This window comes from Triplophysa rosa, unplaced genomic scaffold, assembly GCF_024868665.1.
Source record: "Triplophysa rosa unplaced genomic scaffold, Trosa_1v2 scaffold18_ERROPOS2012085, whole genome shotgun sequence".
Taxonomy (NCBI): domain Eukaryota; kingdom Metazoa; phylum Chordata; class Actinopteri; order Cypriniformes; family Nemacheilidae; genus Triplophysa; species Triplophysa rosa.
This window is the reverse complement of record NW_026634202.1, coordinates 127858-144968: the sequence shown is the minus strand read 5'-3', so window position 1 is coordinate 144968 and position 17111 is coordinate 127858. Positions and strand designations below refer to the sequence as shown.

Here is a 17111-nt window from a genome sequence, read left to right as displayed (position 1 = left end):
CTAAAATAAGGAATTTGGGGTCCCCTGGTTTTTCATTAAAATTAGACTAAAAACCAAAAATTCATTTTGTCAAATTATCACGCTAAAACAAGACACTATTGTCCGTTATTTGTCCAAATTTCATAAGACGCAAATTAAAATTACATTTTTTATCTGAATAAAAAACATGCATGCTCAAGCGCGCCACACAGTGTTCAATGAAGACATGTACAGACAGAGATGTCGCACTTAGTGACACTTGCAGTGGGCGGATCCTCTCATATTGGGTGGAGAAAATAGAAAAGGGAGTGAAAATATTTTAAATCTTTTGCTTTGGAGTCTGCCGGCTAAAACCTGCTAAATTAATAAATATCTGATACTTTGGAATCAGTACCCTCTGTTCTGCCTCTGTTAGAGGCTATGTATAAGTTATGATTGATATTTGCATATGTTTATACGAATAAAATGTACACAATTGATGTTCTGAGTACATTACGTTTTACCTGCTGATGTTATGTTAATTCCCGTGCGCAGACTTTTATTATGACATGGTTCTGTGAGCAGGGCACGTTGGGAAACGGGAAGTAGCGATCGCAAGGCGCAGCGAGCTCTCTACAAGCGTTATATTGTATCTGATAATCCTTCTTCCAAACCCTGTCGGAAGCAATGGCTGTAAGTTTATTAATGTCATCCATCTATGTAGTGTATATAACTATGAGTATTTTCAGTTTATATGTGAATTGACCACGATGTTTATGTTGTTAGCGATCGGTGCTAATGCGCTACATTGATAATGTGATATGTTTCTACCTTACGATGTTAGCAGTGTATTTGTATATTTTCAGCTTGTTGTACTGATATTAAGTATGATGTCATTAGAACATTAATACATTTCTATTTTTCTTTCATTTATTTACAGTTTACTCAGTTCAATGGCTATACGCCCTTTTCACATGACGTCACGTATCTTCCGTTCTGCCGCTAAGCACTACAGTTCATAAGTTGGCGGTAATGCACCTATAAGCTGATTTGCCAACCGCCAGTAAAACTCAAGAAGTTACTTCCGCTAGCGTCTCAGAATGGAGTTTACCAAGTGGCTTGCACATCTGCCACAAATACGTCTAGATGATGTACAACGTCTTGCAGACAAATTTTTGCTAAGGACAAGATCAAAGCTAGAGAAAGGATACAAATTCTTCATTGAACAGTACCTGTTTGATTATGAAGGTAAGTGTTTTGTCTTCTTTTTGTGTTAGCGAAGGTGCTAGGATAAGTACTTGAATACGTGTTCTGTCCTTTTTTTTTCTCACTGTTGTTAAATTCCAGCGCGACGGCAAAACGGAAGTTCTTCTTCTGCTTCTTCTTCTTGTTTGTTTCAAGACGGATGTTATGATACACTGCTTTGCAAAAAGGCGGAAGTTAAGTGACGTCATTGTGAAAAGGGGTGTATTGAGTTTGTCTATGTAAACTATACATTGGATCATTAAAGGAGCAAGACGCTCATATCCTGGCTCTTGTACAGAGTTTGGCTTGCTGTTTATTTATATTACACGCTCAAAGAAGCAAAACATATAAAGAGAACAGTACACCCTCTGTATTTTGTTGCTTCCCCTGAGCTGGAATGTAAAGTTTGTCATAATTTTCAGTCTTATATGCTGTGAAAAATGAATCGTATGAACAGGTCAGGCCACCGGCACAGACGAGGAGGGAAACACATCATACAATCACAATTGTGCATGTAAAATGGCAGGTACTAGAAACATTTGGTTTAATCTGAAGCAATAAAACTGATGTCAACATGCAGAAATACAAAAATGTAAAAAAAAGAGAAACTCGTGTCAACGTGCAGAAATGAATATGTTGAAATGTTAAGGACGCCTAATTTTCATAGTAAAATGATTCAGTGAAGCACATTCATGATGTGTCTTTCATCTTCTGTGTGATATACTGTAGACCCTGACATGTAAACTAAGGTTAATAGTCGGACTCTTCGGGGGGCTGGAACAAGAACAGATGAAGATGTGTACAGTAGCTCAACACGAGATCCCACAGCTGGTATGAGTTCAGTTGTACATGGTCATAGTCAAGAACTACAAATTAAAAGGAAAGATATCATGAATATTTTAAAGATCACATTTTACATACATCTGTTCAGCTTCAAAACTCAATGTTGTCATGTCACACAATCACTTATGAAGAATTATAGGGGCTGGACTACACACATCAAAAAGCTTTAAAGGATTAAATATACAGTGTGTTTGTGTTGAGGGTTCATATCGAGTTTTTTTTTACCTGTCGGCAGTTGACTGTAATCATTCCCACCCCCACGATATCAAAGGACCGAAACTTACCTGAAAAAGACAAACAAAAACACATACAGCTGCCAAATACAATTAATCTTAATCATGAATCAGTTTGCATTGTTTGTATTGCATCATTTTAAAGAGTACATAACTAGGGATTTTTAATGCCCTACTTTGGTTTATGGAGTGTCCAGCAAGTACATAGAAGGTGTAAAAACACTGTTATTTCATAATAATAGGCATTTATTCTTACCTTACTTCTTGACTGACTCTCAAATGATTCATTCTGCAATCTATCTGTCTAATCCCCTCCATTCCGCTAGCCTAGTCGGCTGTGATTGGTCTACCACGAATGAGGCTCACGAGCTACAGTGTTTGGGGGAGAAGAGTGAAGTTTTGGCAGGCAGTCTTAGCCTGCCAAAATCTGATCTCATGTTATGTACTCTTTAAATTTGTGTGTGTTTGTTTATCTTTTATCAAATGAATGCCACTGTTTTGTCATTTTCGCACATTACCATTTTTTTACAGTTGTGCATTTAGTGTTCATTTCTCTGTGATGTGTGTTTGTTCTCTTACTGATCATGCAGTCCAGTTTGAGGAGAAGGAAAAGGAATCCTGGGAAACTGACGGTCAGATCTGGCTCTGTGTAACGCAGGCTGATCAGCTGCAGTATGAAATCGTCCACCTTTATGCCTAGACCAGAGCAGACGATCACAGAGAAACACAACACATGAATGAACCGACGTCTGACAGCTGGGTGTGTTAACACAAAATCAAAACAGATTCACTAGCCTGATATCATTGTATGACAATACCCATCACTTTATGTGAAATTCTGAAGAAATTAACTGTTATGTCATTGTGTGTGTGTGTGTGTGTGTGTGTGTGTGTGTGGGAAGGGTAAACCCTACGGTGTGGGGACAAAATGTCCCCACAAAGATGGCAATATCCAAAATCCTTGTCCTTGTGGGGACATTTTTTTGTCCCCATGAGGAAACGAGCTTATAAATCATACAGAATTAACTTTTTTGAAAATCTAAAAGAGCAGACAGTTGTGTGTGATTGTTAGGTTTCGGGGGTGGGTTAGGGGTAGGGAATATGATACAGATATACAGTTTGTACAGTATAAAAACCATTGCATCTATGGAATGTCCCCATAAAACATGGAAACCCAACATGTATGTGCGTGCGTGTGTGTGTGTGTATCAGTGCGTGTGTACATTTATATGAATGTGTCAGTTTCACCTGCTGCTGTCAGAGCCTGTGGGATTTCTTGGTACTCCAGCGTGTGATTCTTGTTTTTGTCGAATGTCATGAAAATACCCTAGAAAACAAACAGCCAGAGCAAATAGTGGCACAATCTTTTCTTATTCTTATTCATTTACTTCACTTCCCTGTATTTACTGTTAAACGGCTTTGATGTAATGCAATATTGGAAATGGCAATATGGAAATTAATTTGAACCAAACAATCATTTGCATTGTTGACGTCTGATATAATCCTTGTAAGAGCTGTGGAAAAAAAATGTGTGCATATAAAGTAATATGTATTGCATTTTTCTTCCATCAGGACAAACTCACAGCAGAGCAGTAAATAGGTCAGAGGTGAAAGGTGAAGCAATGATTTTGGGTTTACTCAACACACAACACCACAGTGTTTTGAAATCCTGTGGCAAAACCCATTCGTTATCCCTTACCATGGTAAAATATACTTTAATTTTCCAGAGAAACATCCTCACCGTCCACTTGCGGAGTTTTTCCCACAATGCCTGGAATTCCATCCAGTCGAGGTGACCCGTTCCTTTGCTCTGATTGGTGCAGTTAAGGTGACATACTGATCTCCACCCAATCTGTTCAAACACACCATAAACCAGCACACCCACACTCACGCAACTGAGATAAGACACTGGCTATATTCCAAACCATCTCTTTAAATATTTATTTCTGCTGTGCAAATCTATAACAAGTTTGATCTAAGGGAGCAAACCTAATTATTAACTGTGAAAACCAACACTACGATGTCATAGTGACAAGTACACTTGTTAGGACATAGCGTGCAGGATACGTCCATGAGCACCACAAAGCTCTTGCAGATCTCCAAACTCAATTTCTTCTCACTGCCTGCAAAGACTGACCCAAAAGAAAAAAGAAACTGTCACGAAACTTCCTCACTGGTTAGCGCTTCACGTCCTGTGAAGTTTTCATCACTTCTCACTAAACAAACGCTTGCATTAACTGTAAGCAGAACTGTAAACCTGACTTCTCTCGCCAACGGCTTCATGCGTTAACATGCAAATCTGGTGAAAAACAGTGCAGAGATGAAAAACACATTAAAAAAAGTGTTCAATGAAAACATGTTCTCACCTCCCTTCACAATGGCTTCCGTCAGCAGGTTATACAGATCCAGCGGCCTACAGAAAGATCCCTACAGACACATGTACAAACCATAAACATATATACGTGCAAATTAGGCATTAGATGTGCAAATGACATGTTTTACCTTGGTACAGTGTTTCATGAAGAGATCTTTAGCTTCAGTAATAGACGGGAGTCCTGACAGACGTGGAGACAATGGCTACATACAGTACATATAAAAATAAAGAATTAGAAACAAGACATAAAACAGTCATCATGATAAAAATAAATAATCAAAACAGTGATGCCATATGAATTCATTAATTTACCTCTGAGGGTGAGATCACGTCTGTTAAAGGCTTCTTAACAGGCCTGCAAACACACACATTCAACAACATTTACTGTAGGTAAAACTTTCACTTTACAGGTAAAATCCTGATCCAGTTTATGGTGCTGAAAATGATGCATTTCTCATTTATTCAGGAGTATGTTATTGCTCAGATGTTGCTCTTTCAATGCTCAGGAGATTGGATGGAGTTCTCAGTTGTGTTTCATTTAAGTATCAACATCTCATGAGAAATAAAAAGGTCTCAAATGAGACTATAGTTGTGTAAACACATGAAGAGTATGGAGGTGTAAATGAAAGTAGATTGTAGAGGTCAAATAATCTGGATTTGCGTAAATTTGATGAGAAATGTTTGAGTTCATATTGAGATCTTCAATAATATTGGCTTTGCAGACTTGACAAATCTGAGCTCAGTTTGAGACATTGTTCACATCTCTTCTGAAACTCTAATGATAGAGACATTTGTGCCATTTCTGACTCTTTTTCTCAGGAGAAATATCCGAGACACAGATGAGACTTAAGCAAAATTTTCTGATTTTGATTGATGTCTATGAGAAACAACTGAGATTCTTCTGAATGCTTTTCATTCGATCTCACTGAGACTACAGAGATGTGAGTGTGCTCCTACACGGTGTGGTTTCCTTTTTCCGTCAGAACTCTCAGGAGAAATTCTCCCATCCTATTGCCCTCTGAGGTGGCAGGAATGATGATGTAATGACCCGGTGCCAGGCAACCGCGCAACACGACCTCCCGGCGCTGCTCATCACTGTGCTTGATCACAGGTCTCATGTGAGACAGATCCCGAGAGGACACAAACTCACCCTCAGATCCCACCTGATTACAACACACAAACAATTTCCATTTTTAAGAGCATTACGTGTGTGCGCCATCTGAGATAATAATAATAATATACACAAAACATAAACAAATACACACATGTACCTTGTATATCAGCAAAGCAACAGGCAGCAGCTGTCCACTCTTACGAGTCTGTTTTTGCATGAGCGCCAACAGGAAAGAGCATGTTAGCTCGGGGTCACTGGGGTCATCGTCCTCCTCCAGCAGCGTGAGCTTGTACTGCGGTGGATCTGCACACACACACACACTCGTTAATTATATGTGTATATGTTAGTTTGTGTATGTGTACATACGTGTGGTTATGTACCTTGAAAAGGGATCCATTTTCCGTGATACGATGTGCAGTGCCAAGGCCGCTTGATGGCTCCGCCTGCACTCAAAGTGTCATCGCTCAGGTGACACACCTCCATGATGTCAAAGTTGTGCTGGAAATCTGACAGAGCCATCCTGATGAAAAGAGAGAGCGAGACAGGTAGAGATAGAAGATGTTGTGAAAACCACATGTAAACGGCCAATGTATGAATCAGCCAATCTGCGATGAGCCCGGCTCACCAAAACTCCCCATCATCCAGATTGATTCTCTGCACTCGGTTCTGTTCTTCTTTGCTCACCGTAAGCCACTCAATCCTACACACAAATACACAACCTCAATACAAACACATACAAAGATACAACTAAAGCAGGAATACACATTAACAAACAAATCAACAAAGACACGCATATGCACATACAAATACAGTGTGTATAAAATACCCAGATTTGTCACTCCAGGGCCCCTCCCACTCAGAGTGACCCCACGGGTTGTAAACCCGCACCACCTCAACGGGACCAGTTTTAGTTTGTATCTGAAAAACACAAATCAAACTTTCCTCAGTGACTGAATGAGACACTGCAGTGTGATATTGTCCATTAGAGGGCGCCAATCACACAAACTCAGTTCTCTAAAAAATAAAGGCACAAAAAGCCCAATAAATATAGCTCTTTGACAGTCAAATAATGATTCAAAATGAATCTGACACAAGGGGAAATGGAAGTCCATGAATCAAGCACAATGCATTGTGGGATACAGCAGTGTGCTCTGTTGTAGAGCAAATTTTAGGATCAGCATCATCAACTATTGTATAGACAAAATTTTATTCTGTGCACTGTATAGTATACATACTGCATAGTACTTAGAAACAGTAGTATGCATTTGAAATCACACACACCCTCTTTCTTTATTATATGGCGCCCTCTGCTGGAGTTATGGGTGTAAAAATGGGGAGGGGGAAGCAAAATAGGTAAAATATTTGTCTCACTGTCTCCAGACCCATGACAGAATAGGCATGTCTGAACAGAATCCCAAAGCCATTACTTTTCTCAAGAGCACCCTACACAAGACACAAAGATAATAGGTGAAAAATCTAGCTTTTTTAGAACACAGTTAAAATCCTTTTTAGTAAGAACACAACAAGGACAAACATGAAGACATGCACGACATACATCTGCACCATTTACTAATAATGTCAGCAGGATAAATATCAGAACCAAATATTGTCTTCATTTCCAACATATGGGCTCATAACTAAATAGTATTTATGAATGATCATTTATTCCATTTATTCGCAAAACACGAATGACAGAGAGAGGTGATATGTCTATTGTGTTCTTCTAAAAAAGAATGATTCATATATTAAGCAGCATTTCGATGCTTTTTGGGGTCATTTTTAGCTCAAAAGTCAGTCAAGTCACATGGGTTTGAAACAACAGGAGGAGTTTTCATTTTGGGTGATTGTCCCTTTAAATAAGCGTCTTAAAGAGACAGTACACCTGAGAGTTGGCACAGTTGATGAGAGCTCCTTTCTGCAGCAGGCAGCGTAAGAAAGAGCCCAGATCCCGTGACAGAGACCCCACCGTAAAGACTTCAGTAATCCCGCCGGTCATGTCCGCCATCGCCTCATGAGGAAAACCCATGTTCAGAGCGGTGTATCCACCCTTCAGCCTGAGACAGAGAGACGAGGTTAAGTACTAATAAAGGCTGTTGATGTGCATTCATGTCTCTCATAGTATCACTGACTTGGCATAAGCTTTTTCCAGCAACGAGCTCCAGAACTCGCTTTTGTCTGAAGACTTCAGAAACATCAGTTGACCGTCACGCATGGGCAAACGGTCGTCCACTTGAACCTTACACCACTCGCCATACTGCCAAAACTACAGACACAAATGCACCTGTTACCCATTGTGAACTTCAAGAACACATTCACACCATTGGGTAACATGTGACACAAACCTGAAAGAAGAAGCAGCCGTTGTATCCCTGCTGAAAGCTTTGACCCGGCGGGACGACACGTTCCATTAGAGACGGATATAGAGAGAGGGACGCCACCGCCGACAAGAACCAGCAGTCACCTGTGACACAACAATACAACACAATAACATTCTCTGCTTTATGAATTTCCATCTGCTCCAAACATGGTTTGCTTCAGGACCCAAGAGACTCAACACAGTACCAAAATAGTTAACAAAAATAAACAGACTGTTTATTTTTCGTATTATTTTTCACAGCACATCAGGAGAAGCACTGCTGTACGAAATATCTCATCTGTCTGATATCTCAGCTTCTTTTATGAACCACTTGAACCTGAAGCACCTGTAGATTGTCAATCTGTATTGTTATTGGTTAAATGATTCATGATTATAGCAAATCTCACTCAGATGTCCTTGGCAGATGTCCAAATGTGTGGCTCCATTCACGATGAACTGAGGAGACTCGCAGATCTCCTGCAGGTGAGACAGTAGAAGAAAACCATCCTTAACTGCAGTAAAAACACAACTCTCTTTCTTCTGTGGGAAACACGTTTAGCAGAATGCTCTGGCAGAGCGTCATTTTTTGGGTGATATCACAAATAAGCACCAAAAGTGTCAAAAAATAGTGATGATTTTAAAATACATCCTATCATTTTGAACTGTTATCGTCTGGTCGACGCTACAGAACACTGAGCACCAGAACGACCAGACACAGGAACAGTTTCTTCCCTCAGGCAATCCATCTTATAAACACTTGACATTAAACGCGGAACACACAACTCTATTTTACATTATTTGTTCACCAAATTTGCACATATCAGACCTGTACATACATAATTGTCTATATTGTATATTGTGTTTTTGCTGTTTTGTACATTGCCTATTTCTATATTATTGTATAATATTATTATTATTATTTTTTTCATCTGTGTTCTGACCTGTTGCTGTCTTTCTGTTGCACTGTGGAGCTTCTGTCACTATAACAAATTCCTCGATGTGGAAACATACTTGGCCAATAAAGCTCATTCTATTCTATTCTATTCTATTTTATTCTATCAAATGTTTGATGGCAATCTTAAAAATGTAGAGATCTTTATAAAACCTACAATATTTCAAATGCTTTTGGCACCAAGAAACTAATACAATCAATTACAATGTAACACCAAGAACTCCTTAACCCTCTGGGACTCTTTGTTTAGGGGTCACACTTGGCTTAATTCATTTTTTAAAGAATTTTTCAATTAATGCATTATTTTAGGTTAAAAAAGAGACCAGGCTATTAAAATCCATTTTTTGAACATTTTTTATTAGAGCCTTCTGGTTGTAAAAAAGGCAAAAACGTGTGTAGTGGCATATGTAATGGAGTAACCAGGTTCCAGTATAGCCCTCTATAGTGTAGTTTGTGAATTCCGTAGTTAAGATATGACTTAGGTTTTGAATGTACATTTAGACAATCTCAAAGAAGATTTATTTCAACTTTTTGTCAACTTTTAGATATTTTTGGTTTGATAAGTACCAAGTTTAGCATTATGATTACAGTCAAACATAAAAAATTTGTTATAAAGGTAACACATGGAAAGCCTTTTTGTTACTTGTATTTGATAATTAAGATACAGTATCTAACAAAACAAGGAATGAATAGTGATAAATCAAACACTTTATACAAACATTTTCCAATTAATTGTTATTTCATTCAGTTTACTGGGCCTCTTCATTTAGGGGTCACACTTGGCTCCTTCGCGGTCACACTTGGCTCCTGTAACTTTTTTCAGGAAAATGTATGTAATACATTTTTGTTCAAAATATTTCTTTTTTTGCATTTTGAGAGAATTTTAAGATACTAGTTAATATTTATGCTATAATTATTATCAACAGAGACCAGGCCGTTAAAATCCAATCTTTGAAAAGCATATTTGTTATGATAGTGTGGGGAAGAAACCAGATGCAGGCAGCCAATAAGGGGTTAACACAAAACGTTTATTTATATAACAAAACAAAGGCCCACGATAGGGTAACAAAACACTATAACAAAAAAGAGTTTCCAAAAGAAACAAAAAACTTCCCACAAGGGGGCAAAACGAGAACTACAAATCATAAAAAAACCAAACTCACAAAACGGGCAATGTAGGGCAAGGTAGGGCAAGACAAGGCAGGAAAATGAGAACTTCACTAACGTTTAACACCATACAGGAAACAAGGAACCGACACAGGACAGGAAAAACAGAGGCTTTAAAAGGGGGAATACAAACGAGGGATGATAACACAGGGAGGGTGACGGGCAGGTGACAAGGATCAAACACTAAGGAGAAGCTAACGAGGGAACGAGATGGCGGGGCTTAAAGACGCGACACCGAAGAGAGAGGATATGGAAGGCCGAAAGGGTCAAAATCTCTCTCTCTCCACATATAACAAGGGATCCTGCCGTGATTCTGCCACAAGATCAAGAAAGACATGGCAAGATGAGGCAGAATTATGAAAGAACCCCCGCCTTAAGGAGCGACATACTGACGCTCCTCAAGGTGACTAACAGGACAAGACAGACTGAGACAATGACATGAACCAGAAAAACATAGTGAGCAAAATCAGGGGCAGACAGGCAAACATGACACTAGGATTAGGGTGGCATAATAAAAATAACAAACTTGGGAGGGGGGGTGGGGAATCACAAAGTTCATGGGGGAAGTCCAAAAGGGGTGGGGCTGGGTGGGGGATTCACAGTCCGGGAGGGCGCTAGAGAGCATGGAGTCCCAGGGGCCTTGGTGGGGGTAGACTTGGCTGCCGGCCGGACATGGCTAGGGACCGGACTGACTGCCAGCTGAGTCGCCGGCTGGAAGGCCGGCAGAGTCACCGGCAGAGTCGCCGGCTGAGTCACCGGCTGGAAGACCGGCAAAATCACCGGCTGGAAGGCCGGCTGGTACGCCGGCTGAATCACCGGACTGGATCCCGGACTTGACACCGGCTGCGCCGGACTGGGCGCTGGCTGCACCGGACTTGACATCAGACTGGACACCGGACTGGACACCGGCTGGACAGGACTGGATCCCAGCTGCACCGGACTGGATGCCGGCTGCACCGGACTGGACGCCGGCTGCACCGGACTGGGACGCCGGCTGCACCGGGCTGGGACGCCGGCTGGATCACCGGCTGGGACACGGGACTGGACCCCGACTGCGCCGGACTGGACACCGGCTGCCCCGGCTGGGCTGGATTCCGTGCCCCCCTCCATTGTCTCTTCTTCTTCAGCCGAGCCACCCGTCTGGTGGTCGGCTGGAGGAAGGAGGTGAAGGGCATGGCAGGCTCGGTGTTGGAGGTCTCTGACGAGGACCCCCAGGACTCTCGTCTCCCCCGCTTGCCACCGAGGCTGGCTGGAGGCGAGGCTGCAGGGGGTGAGGCGGATGGTGTGACGGTGCTTGACGCAGGATGAATGGGCCACCTCCAGCATGGGTCTGTGAGGCTATGGCCTTCCACCACTCCGGGTTGGAAGTACACGGCCACCGCCTCACGTCTGTGCTGCCTGCTGGGTTCTCTTGTGGTCAGTTCATTCTGTTATGATAGTGTGGGAAGAACCCAGATGCAGGCAGCCAATAAGGGGTTAACACAAAAGGTTTATTTATATAACAAAACAAAGGCCCACGATGGGGTAACAAAACACTATATTAAAAAAAAGAGTTTCCAAAAGATAAACAAAAAACTTCCCACAAGGGGGCAAAACGAGAACTACAAATCATAAACAAAACCAAACTCAAAAAACGGGCAAGGTAGGGCAGGGCAAGGTAGGGCAAGACAAGGCAGGAAATGAGAACTTCACGGACGTTTACAGCATACAGGAAACAATGAACCGACACAGGACAGGAAAAACAGAGGCTTTAAATAGGGGAATACAAACGAGGGATGATAACACAGGGAGGGTGATGGGCAGGTGACAAGGATCAAACACTAAGGAGAAGCTAACGAGGGAACGAGAGGGCGGGGCTTAAAGACGCGACATGAGAGAGAGAGAGAGGATATGGAAGGCCGAAAGGGTCAAAATCTCTCTCTCTCCACATATAACAAGGGATCCTGCCGTGATTCTGCCACAAGATCGAGAAAGACATGGCAAGATGAGGCAGAATCACAACAATATTAGTCCACAGCAAAATTGCCAGAGTTAAAAAGGGTCAAATTAACTGTCACAGTGTTTATATAATCCACAATTTGAGAGTGTGGATTATATATACACCGTGAGTGTTAATTTGATTGACCTTTTTTAACACTGCCGATTTTACTGTGTGCCATCTGGTTAAAAACATGTGTAATGACATGGTGTAACTTCTAGGTTCCTGTGTGTGGGTGTATGTGCGCATGCATGTGTGTGTGTCTGAGATAGGGCTGTAGTCAAGTCCACCATTGTCGAGTCCAAGACAAGTCCAAGACCAGGACTAGTCGAGACCGAGTCAAGTCCGAGTCCAAAGAGGTTCGAGTCCAAGTCAAGTCCAAGTCCAGAGAGGTTCGAGTCCAAGTCAAGACCGAGTCCAATTGAGACAGTCAAGACAGAGACAGAAAAAAATCATGACTACAAGACCACATACTTAACTATTGATAATTTATGTGATGCAAGAGACAGCATATCTTCTATTCTAAGATAATCATTTTCATTATTGTTTGTAATGATCGAAAAGCAGATAAAATAAGGTCATTTTATTTTTACTATATAGGTATAGCACTAAAGTCACAAAGCCGAAGTGTAACTGTTTATTACTTTTTTAAGGAACTTTTTTATCAGCCCTCCTAACAGCAAAGTTGTGCAGCAATGAACACTTTTGTGCGTGTGTGTGCGTACGTGCGTGTGCGCGCCTGCCCGTGCACGTGCGTGTTCGATAGAGGAGCCGCTAGAAAGAGCAGAGGCTACACGGCTCGTTTATAAGCACGTTTATAAGCACGTCGGTGCCCATCCTTAAATAACATGTTCATCACAATGACAATAAAAATACGATCATTCTTATCTTTAAGCCCTACTTTCCAAACTGTCTAAAATACTCAAATGCAATGCTAACTCTGAAACATGGCATTAACTTACCTCTCTTTGTGATGCCTTTGCAGGTGTCTTACGAAATTGGATGTTGTCCCACATGTTTCGGGGAAAGTTTTGTTGCAAAAAGTTTCCTTTTAAGCACACTGTCGATACATTTATTATGGTTTGTAAAACCAATCCGTATTATGCCGCTGCTCGCTGACATCGTGCTTGATGAATGATTGATGCTGTTTCGCACCGCGGACGAATCATTCATTCGAACCGGTTCTTTCTTTTTAGTGAACCGGTCGAACCAGTTCAGCTGAATCGTTCCCGTTTAGCGTCTCCCGTAAACACTTAATATTATCCACAAATTAATTCAGTTATTCTCTTTCTGGCGTGCATGACAGTCCCGCGGACTTGAACCAATATACTGGAGTTATTTAATTACAACAACAGCACACACTGAACTGAACTGCTGTGTGAAAAGAGAACTTATGAGCACGCGCAGCTCTCGTTCTAGAGTCGAGAGTCGGCAACAGTTTTCGGATCATTAGTTTTCGGATCACAAGAATATTGCTCTATCAATGTTTTGTTTTGAAGGAGAAAATAAAACATATATCGCTGGACTCGGACGAGACCGACTAGAACATTTGCGAGACCAATGACCAAGTCCGAGACAAGTCAGAGTTCAAATACCAACGAGTCCAAGACAAGTCCGAGACCATAAAAAAACGTCTCGAGTCCGGACTCGAGTCCGAGACCGGACTCGAGTACTACAGCACTAGTCTGAGAGAGACAGAGAGAGAGAGAGGGAGAGAGAGAGAGACTCTTTTGTATTTTTATTTCATTTATTGATTTCAAGAGGCACACATGACTCCATCCACATCAATGGGATGGCTGTTGAGCATGTCTCCAGCTTCAAGTTCCTGGGGATCCACATCTCGGCGGACCTGTCCTGGACAACCAACAGCTCCAGCCTGTTCAAGAATTCTCACCAGCGCCTTTTCTTCCTGAGGACACTAAAGAAGAACCAGCTGTTCCCGGCTATCCTGGTGAACTTCTATCGCTGCACAATAGAGAGCATCCTGACCAACTGTGTCACAGTATGGTATGGGAGCGCAAGGCACTGCAGCGGGTGATGAAAACTGCCTAGCGCATCACAGGGATTCCACTTCCAGCCATTGAGGACATCCAGAGGAAACGCTGTCTGCGTAGAGCTCGCAGCATTCTTAAGGACTCCTCTCATCCCGCCCACAGACTGTTTTCTCTCCTGCCCTCCGGCAAGCGTTTCAGGTGCCTCCGGACCAGGACCAGCAGACTGAAGAACCACTTTTTTCCCAGAGCTGTCTCTTTATTGAACTCTACCCCTCGCTGATCCCACTGCCCTCATATACCGCTTCACTCTCCTCTCCCCCCTCACTGCACACCTGGCTAAGTTTTGTTATTTGCACTACTGGACAGTTCAGTGCTCTACTGGACTGTCTACTCATAACATATAATGTTCATTTGCACTTCATTTGCACTGCCGACTGTTCATTGCAGTACCTACTGTTTCCACATGAATCTTTGTACTCCGGTACTTCAACTAAATATGCAATAACTTCTGCAATAACTAACTGCACTGTTACTTAGATAGCTTCTGTCCATCATTTATTTGCACTACTCTATATCCATTGCACTACTGCTATAACTGCTATAACTTACCATTGTATATACCCATTTGTAAATTTCCTGTTTATAGTAATAGCCACCTGTATATTATGTTCATTGTACATAGTACTCATCTGTAAACTACTTCCATAATACTGTTTTTTCTGCACTTATGCAACCGCTGTATATCCTGCACTTGCTGCTATTGCACTTCTGGTTAGACAAAACTACATTTCGTTGCCTTGTACTTGTACATGTGTAATGACAATAAAGTGGAATCTAATCTAATCTAAAATGTATTTAACATATTCCCAAAATTTGCTCTATTGCAGCCTTACCAGTTCATTTTTTTGAGTGTGTGTGTTTGTGTGTGCATGGGTCACTATTTTGCACTCTTGATATTTTAGAGTGTCACCCCTTGAATGCTGTGCACTTTTTTCTGCACATACTGTATCTCCCATTCATTTCCTATGTCGGTCATTTTTGATCGCAAAGGTGCAAAGTGTGACTATTTTTGTGACCCTTTAACATACACGAATCATGTCCATTTGTTTGCTTGTTCACAGAGCTAATATGACAAAAGTATTCAATTGTCATCTCATTCTGATGAAGCTATACGATTTTTAATATTTCAAAATGTAAACATTTTCGGCCAAAAATGACCGAAGAGTCCCAGAGGGTTAAATCTCCAAAGATCCATATACACTCAAGCATACAGTCAAAAATGATATTATTTTCTCGAATTAAGGAACCAATGCAGAATTTGTATCTAAGTCAAGATGCGAGTGAATATGCTTTTTGAAACATGCTGAAGGAACAGAATTTCCAACATTCTCATTAAAAAATGTTTTCCTCCGGGCAGTTTGTGCAGACGCGTGCTCGGGCATCTCCTGTGGTATGTGCATCTGCTCAATAACTAACCCTACAGCATCTTATATAAACATTTCATACAGCCATGAAAGTTAAACCATTTTAATGTTTTAAATTACTATAATGTTTGATGTAAGAAACTATTTCATTGTAGTTGTGGCCTTAATAGTGTGATACTAAAATAACACAAAATCCACATCTGCAAACACAACTGCTTAACTTTTCTGGTTAACTAGGCTAGCTGGTGATTTTTTGTCAATGTTTGAGAATTAAATTCGAGCTTTACCTTCGGTCGTTTCCAAACCACGTCGGGGGAAATCAGCATGTGCTGGAAATAAAAGTTAGAGTCCACATAGAGTCCATCCTGCAGTGGGATTCCGGGGGGAAACTCGAGTGTCGGGCTCTTCACGCGCTCCCAAACATTCAGATGAGATTCAGACGAGCTCGATTTTCTCCTCACTGTCGATTCAGTTTCGTATTTAAACTCAAACTCGTGCTTCTGAAACGATTTCATTGCGCGCGACTGTATGGATGAATAGACTGTATTTCAAGCTCAACTGCGCGATTCGACGGGGAGTTACGAGAGTCTTCCTCGTCTCGAGTCTCTTACCTGCGCTCAGCCCCGCCTCCTGCTCTTACCTGTACACACTCTTCCAAATATGCAAATATTTTATTTAGTATATTCGTTTTCATTTTATTATAGACTTCTATTGATTTATGCTGACCTAATGATATTTTCTATTCTCTGCCATTAACCACATCCCCAAACCAAACCCTCACAGAAATCTTTCTGCATTTATACGTTCAAATAAGCATCGTTTAGTTTGTTGTTCATCAGTTTCGGCCTACTTCTTCGTGGGAACCGCTCACTGCAGCACACAATGTAGATGATCTCAGGTTTTACTTTCCTTTTACAAACGGAGGCTGTCAACACAATCGCACGCACACACGCCCTTTTTGCAAACACGCCGCTGTCAATAGAGCCCTTACTAAAGGTCACATTTGTATTGTTTTTTATTATGATCAGAACTCGATCAGCAGAAAAGCAAATGACAAAAGCGGTCGAGATACAGCTCAAAATCAAGACAAAAATCACACTAGCCTATATTTTGTATGATTTTTTGGGCCCCTTAAGATAAGTATAATGTCACAGTGCTTCAATTTTTTATGTTTCCTTTACATTTTTGCGATGTTTACAACATGTCTGAAAAGTTTTGGGGAAGTACACTCTCAAAAGATAAAGGTGGAGAAAATAAAAAGCCAGGGTTATTTCTTTTTTATGTTTCTATAGTCCGGAGACCCTTTTTTCCACTACAAAGAACTGTGAATATAAGGTTGTTTATGTAACCATACAAGCCAACAAAGAATTCTGTTCACCATTTTGAGAGAGTACTGCGCACCTCATAGTGTTGAATGTGTTTCAGTACGCGGTCATTTTTGTATCAGTTTTAACAAACATTATATTAGAAACT

The 17111-nt window shown here is 41.1% G+C and overlaps 1 protein-coding gene and 1 long non-coding RNA gene across 3 annotated transcripts; one reads left to right on the top strand and one right to left on the bottom strand.

Annotated features, from left to right (window-relative positions):
* The first annotated feature begins 379 nt into the window (after positions 1-379).
* Positions 380-2984, top strand: LOC130549878 (uncharacterized). The gene is made up of 4 exons (XR_008962288.1): positions 380-651; positions 899-1206; positions 1306-2034; positions 2870-2984. It is a non-coding gene; the product is annotated as an uncharacterized LOC130549878 (long non-coding RNA).
* zgc:85932 (uncharacterized protein LOC405875 homolog) lies at positions 1485-16513 on the bottom strand. 2 transcript variants are annotated; one of them, XM_057327226.1, is made up of 20 exons: positions 15926-16512; positions 8531-8600; positions 8110-8228; positions 7897-8030; positions 7650-7821; positions 7139-7210; positions 6594-6685; positions 6393-6467; positions 6148-6287; positions 5925-6070; positions 5611-5816; positions 4966-5008; positions 4782-4856; positions 4646-4706; positions 4347-4411; positions 4021-4089; positions 3528-3606; positions 2859-2975; positions 2272-2330; positions 1485-2069 (listed from the first exon to the last, which is right to left on the bottom strand). In XM_057327226.1, the coding sequence occupies exons 1-20, from the start codon at positions 16151-16153 to the stop codon at positions 2043-2045; spliced, it is 2049 nt and encodes a 682-aa protein (XP_057183209.1). In that variant the 5' UTR covers positions 16154-16512; the 3' UTR covers positions 1485-2042. The 2 variants fall into 2 exon arrangements, with proteins under 2 accessions (XP_057183209.1, XP_057183210.1); XM_057327227.1 differs by lacking the exon at positions 7139-7210 and having other exon boundaries at positions 15926-16513.
* Between the last annotated feature and the right edge of the window lie 598 nt (positions 16514-17111).

Coding starts and splice junctions, on each gene's coding strand:
- zgc:85932 (XM_057327226.1), bottom strand. CDS start 16,153: ATGAAATCGTTTCAGAAGCACGAGTTTGAGTTTAAATACGAAACTGAA. Junction 4,707..4,781: donor TCATGAAACACTGTACCAAG/GTAAAACATGTC, acceptor ATGTGTCTGTAG/GGATCTTTCTGTAGGCCGCT. Junction 2,331..2,858: donor CAAACTGGACTGCATGATCA/GTAAGAGAACAA, acceptor TGTCTTTTTCAG/GTAAGTTTCGGTCCTTTGAT.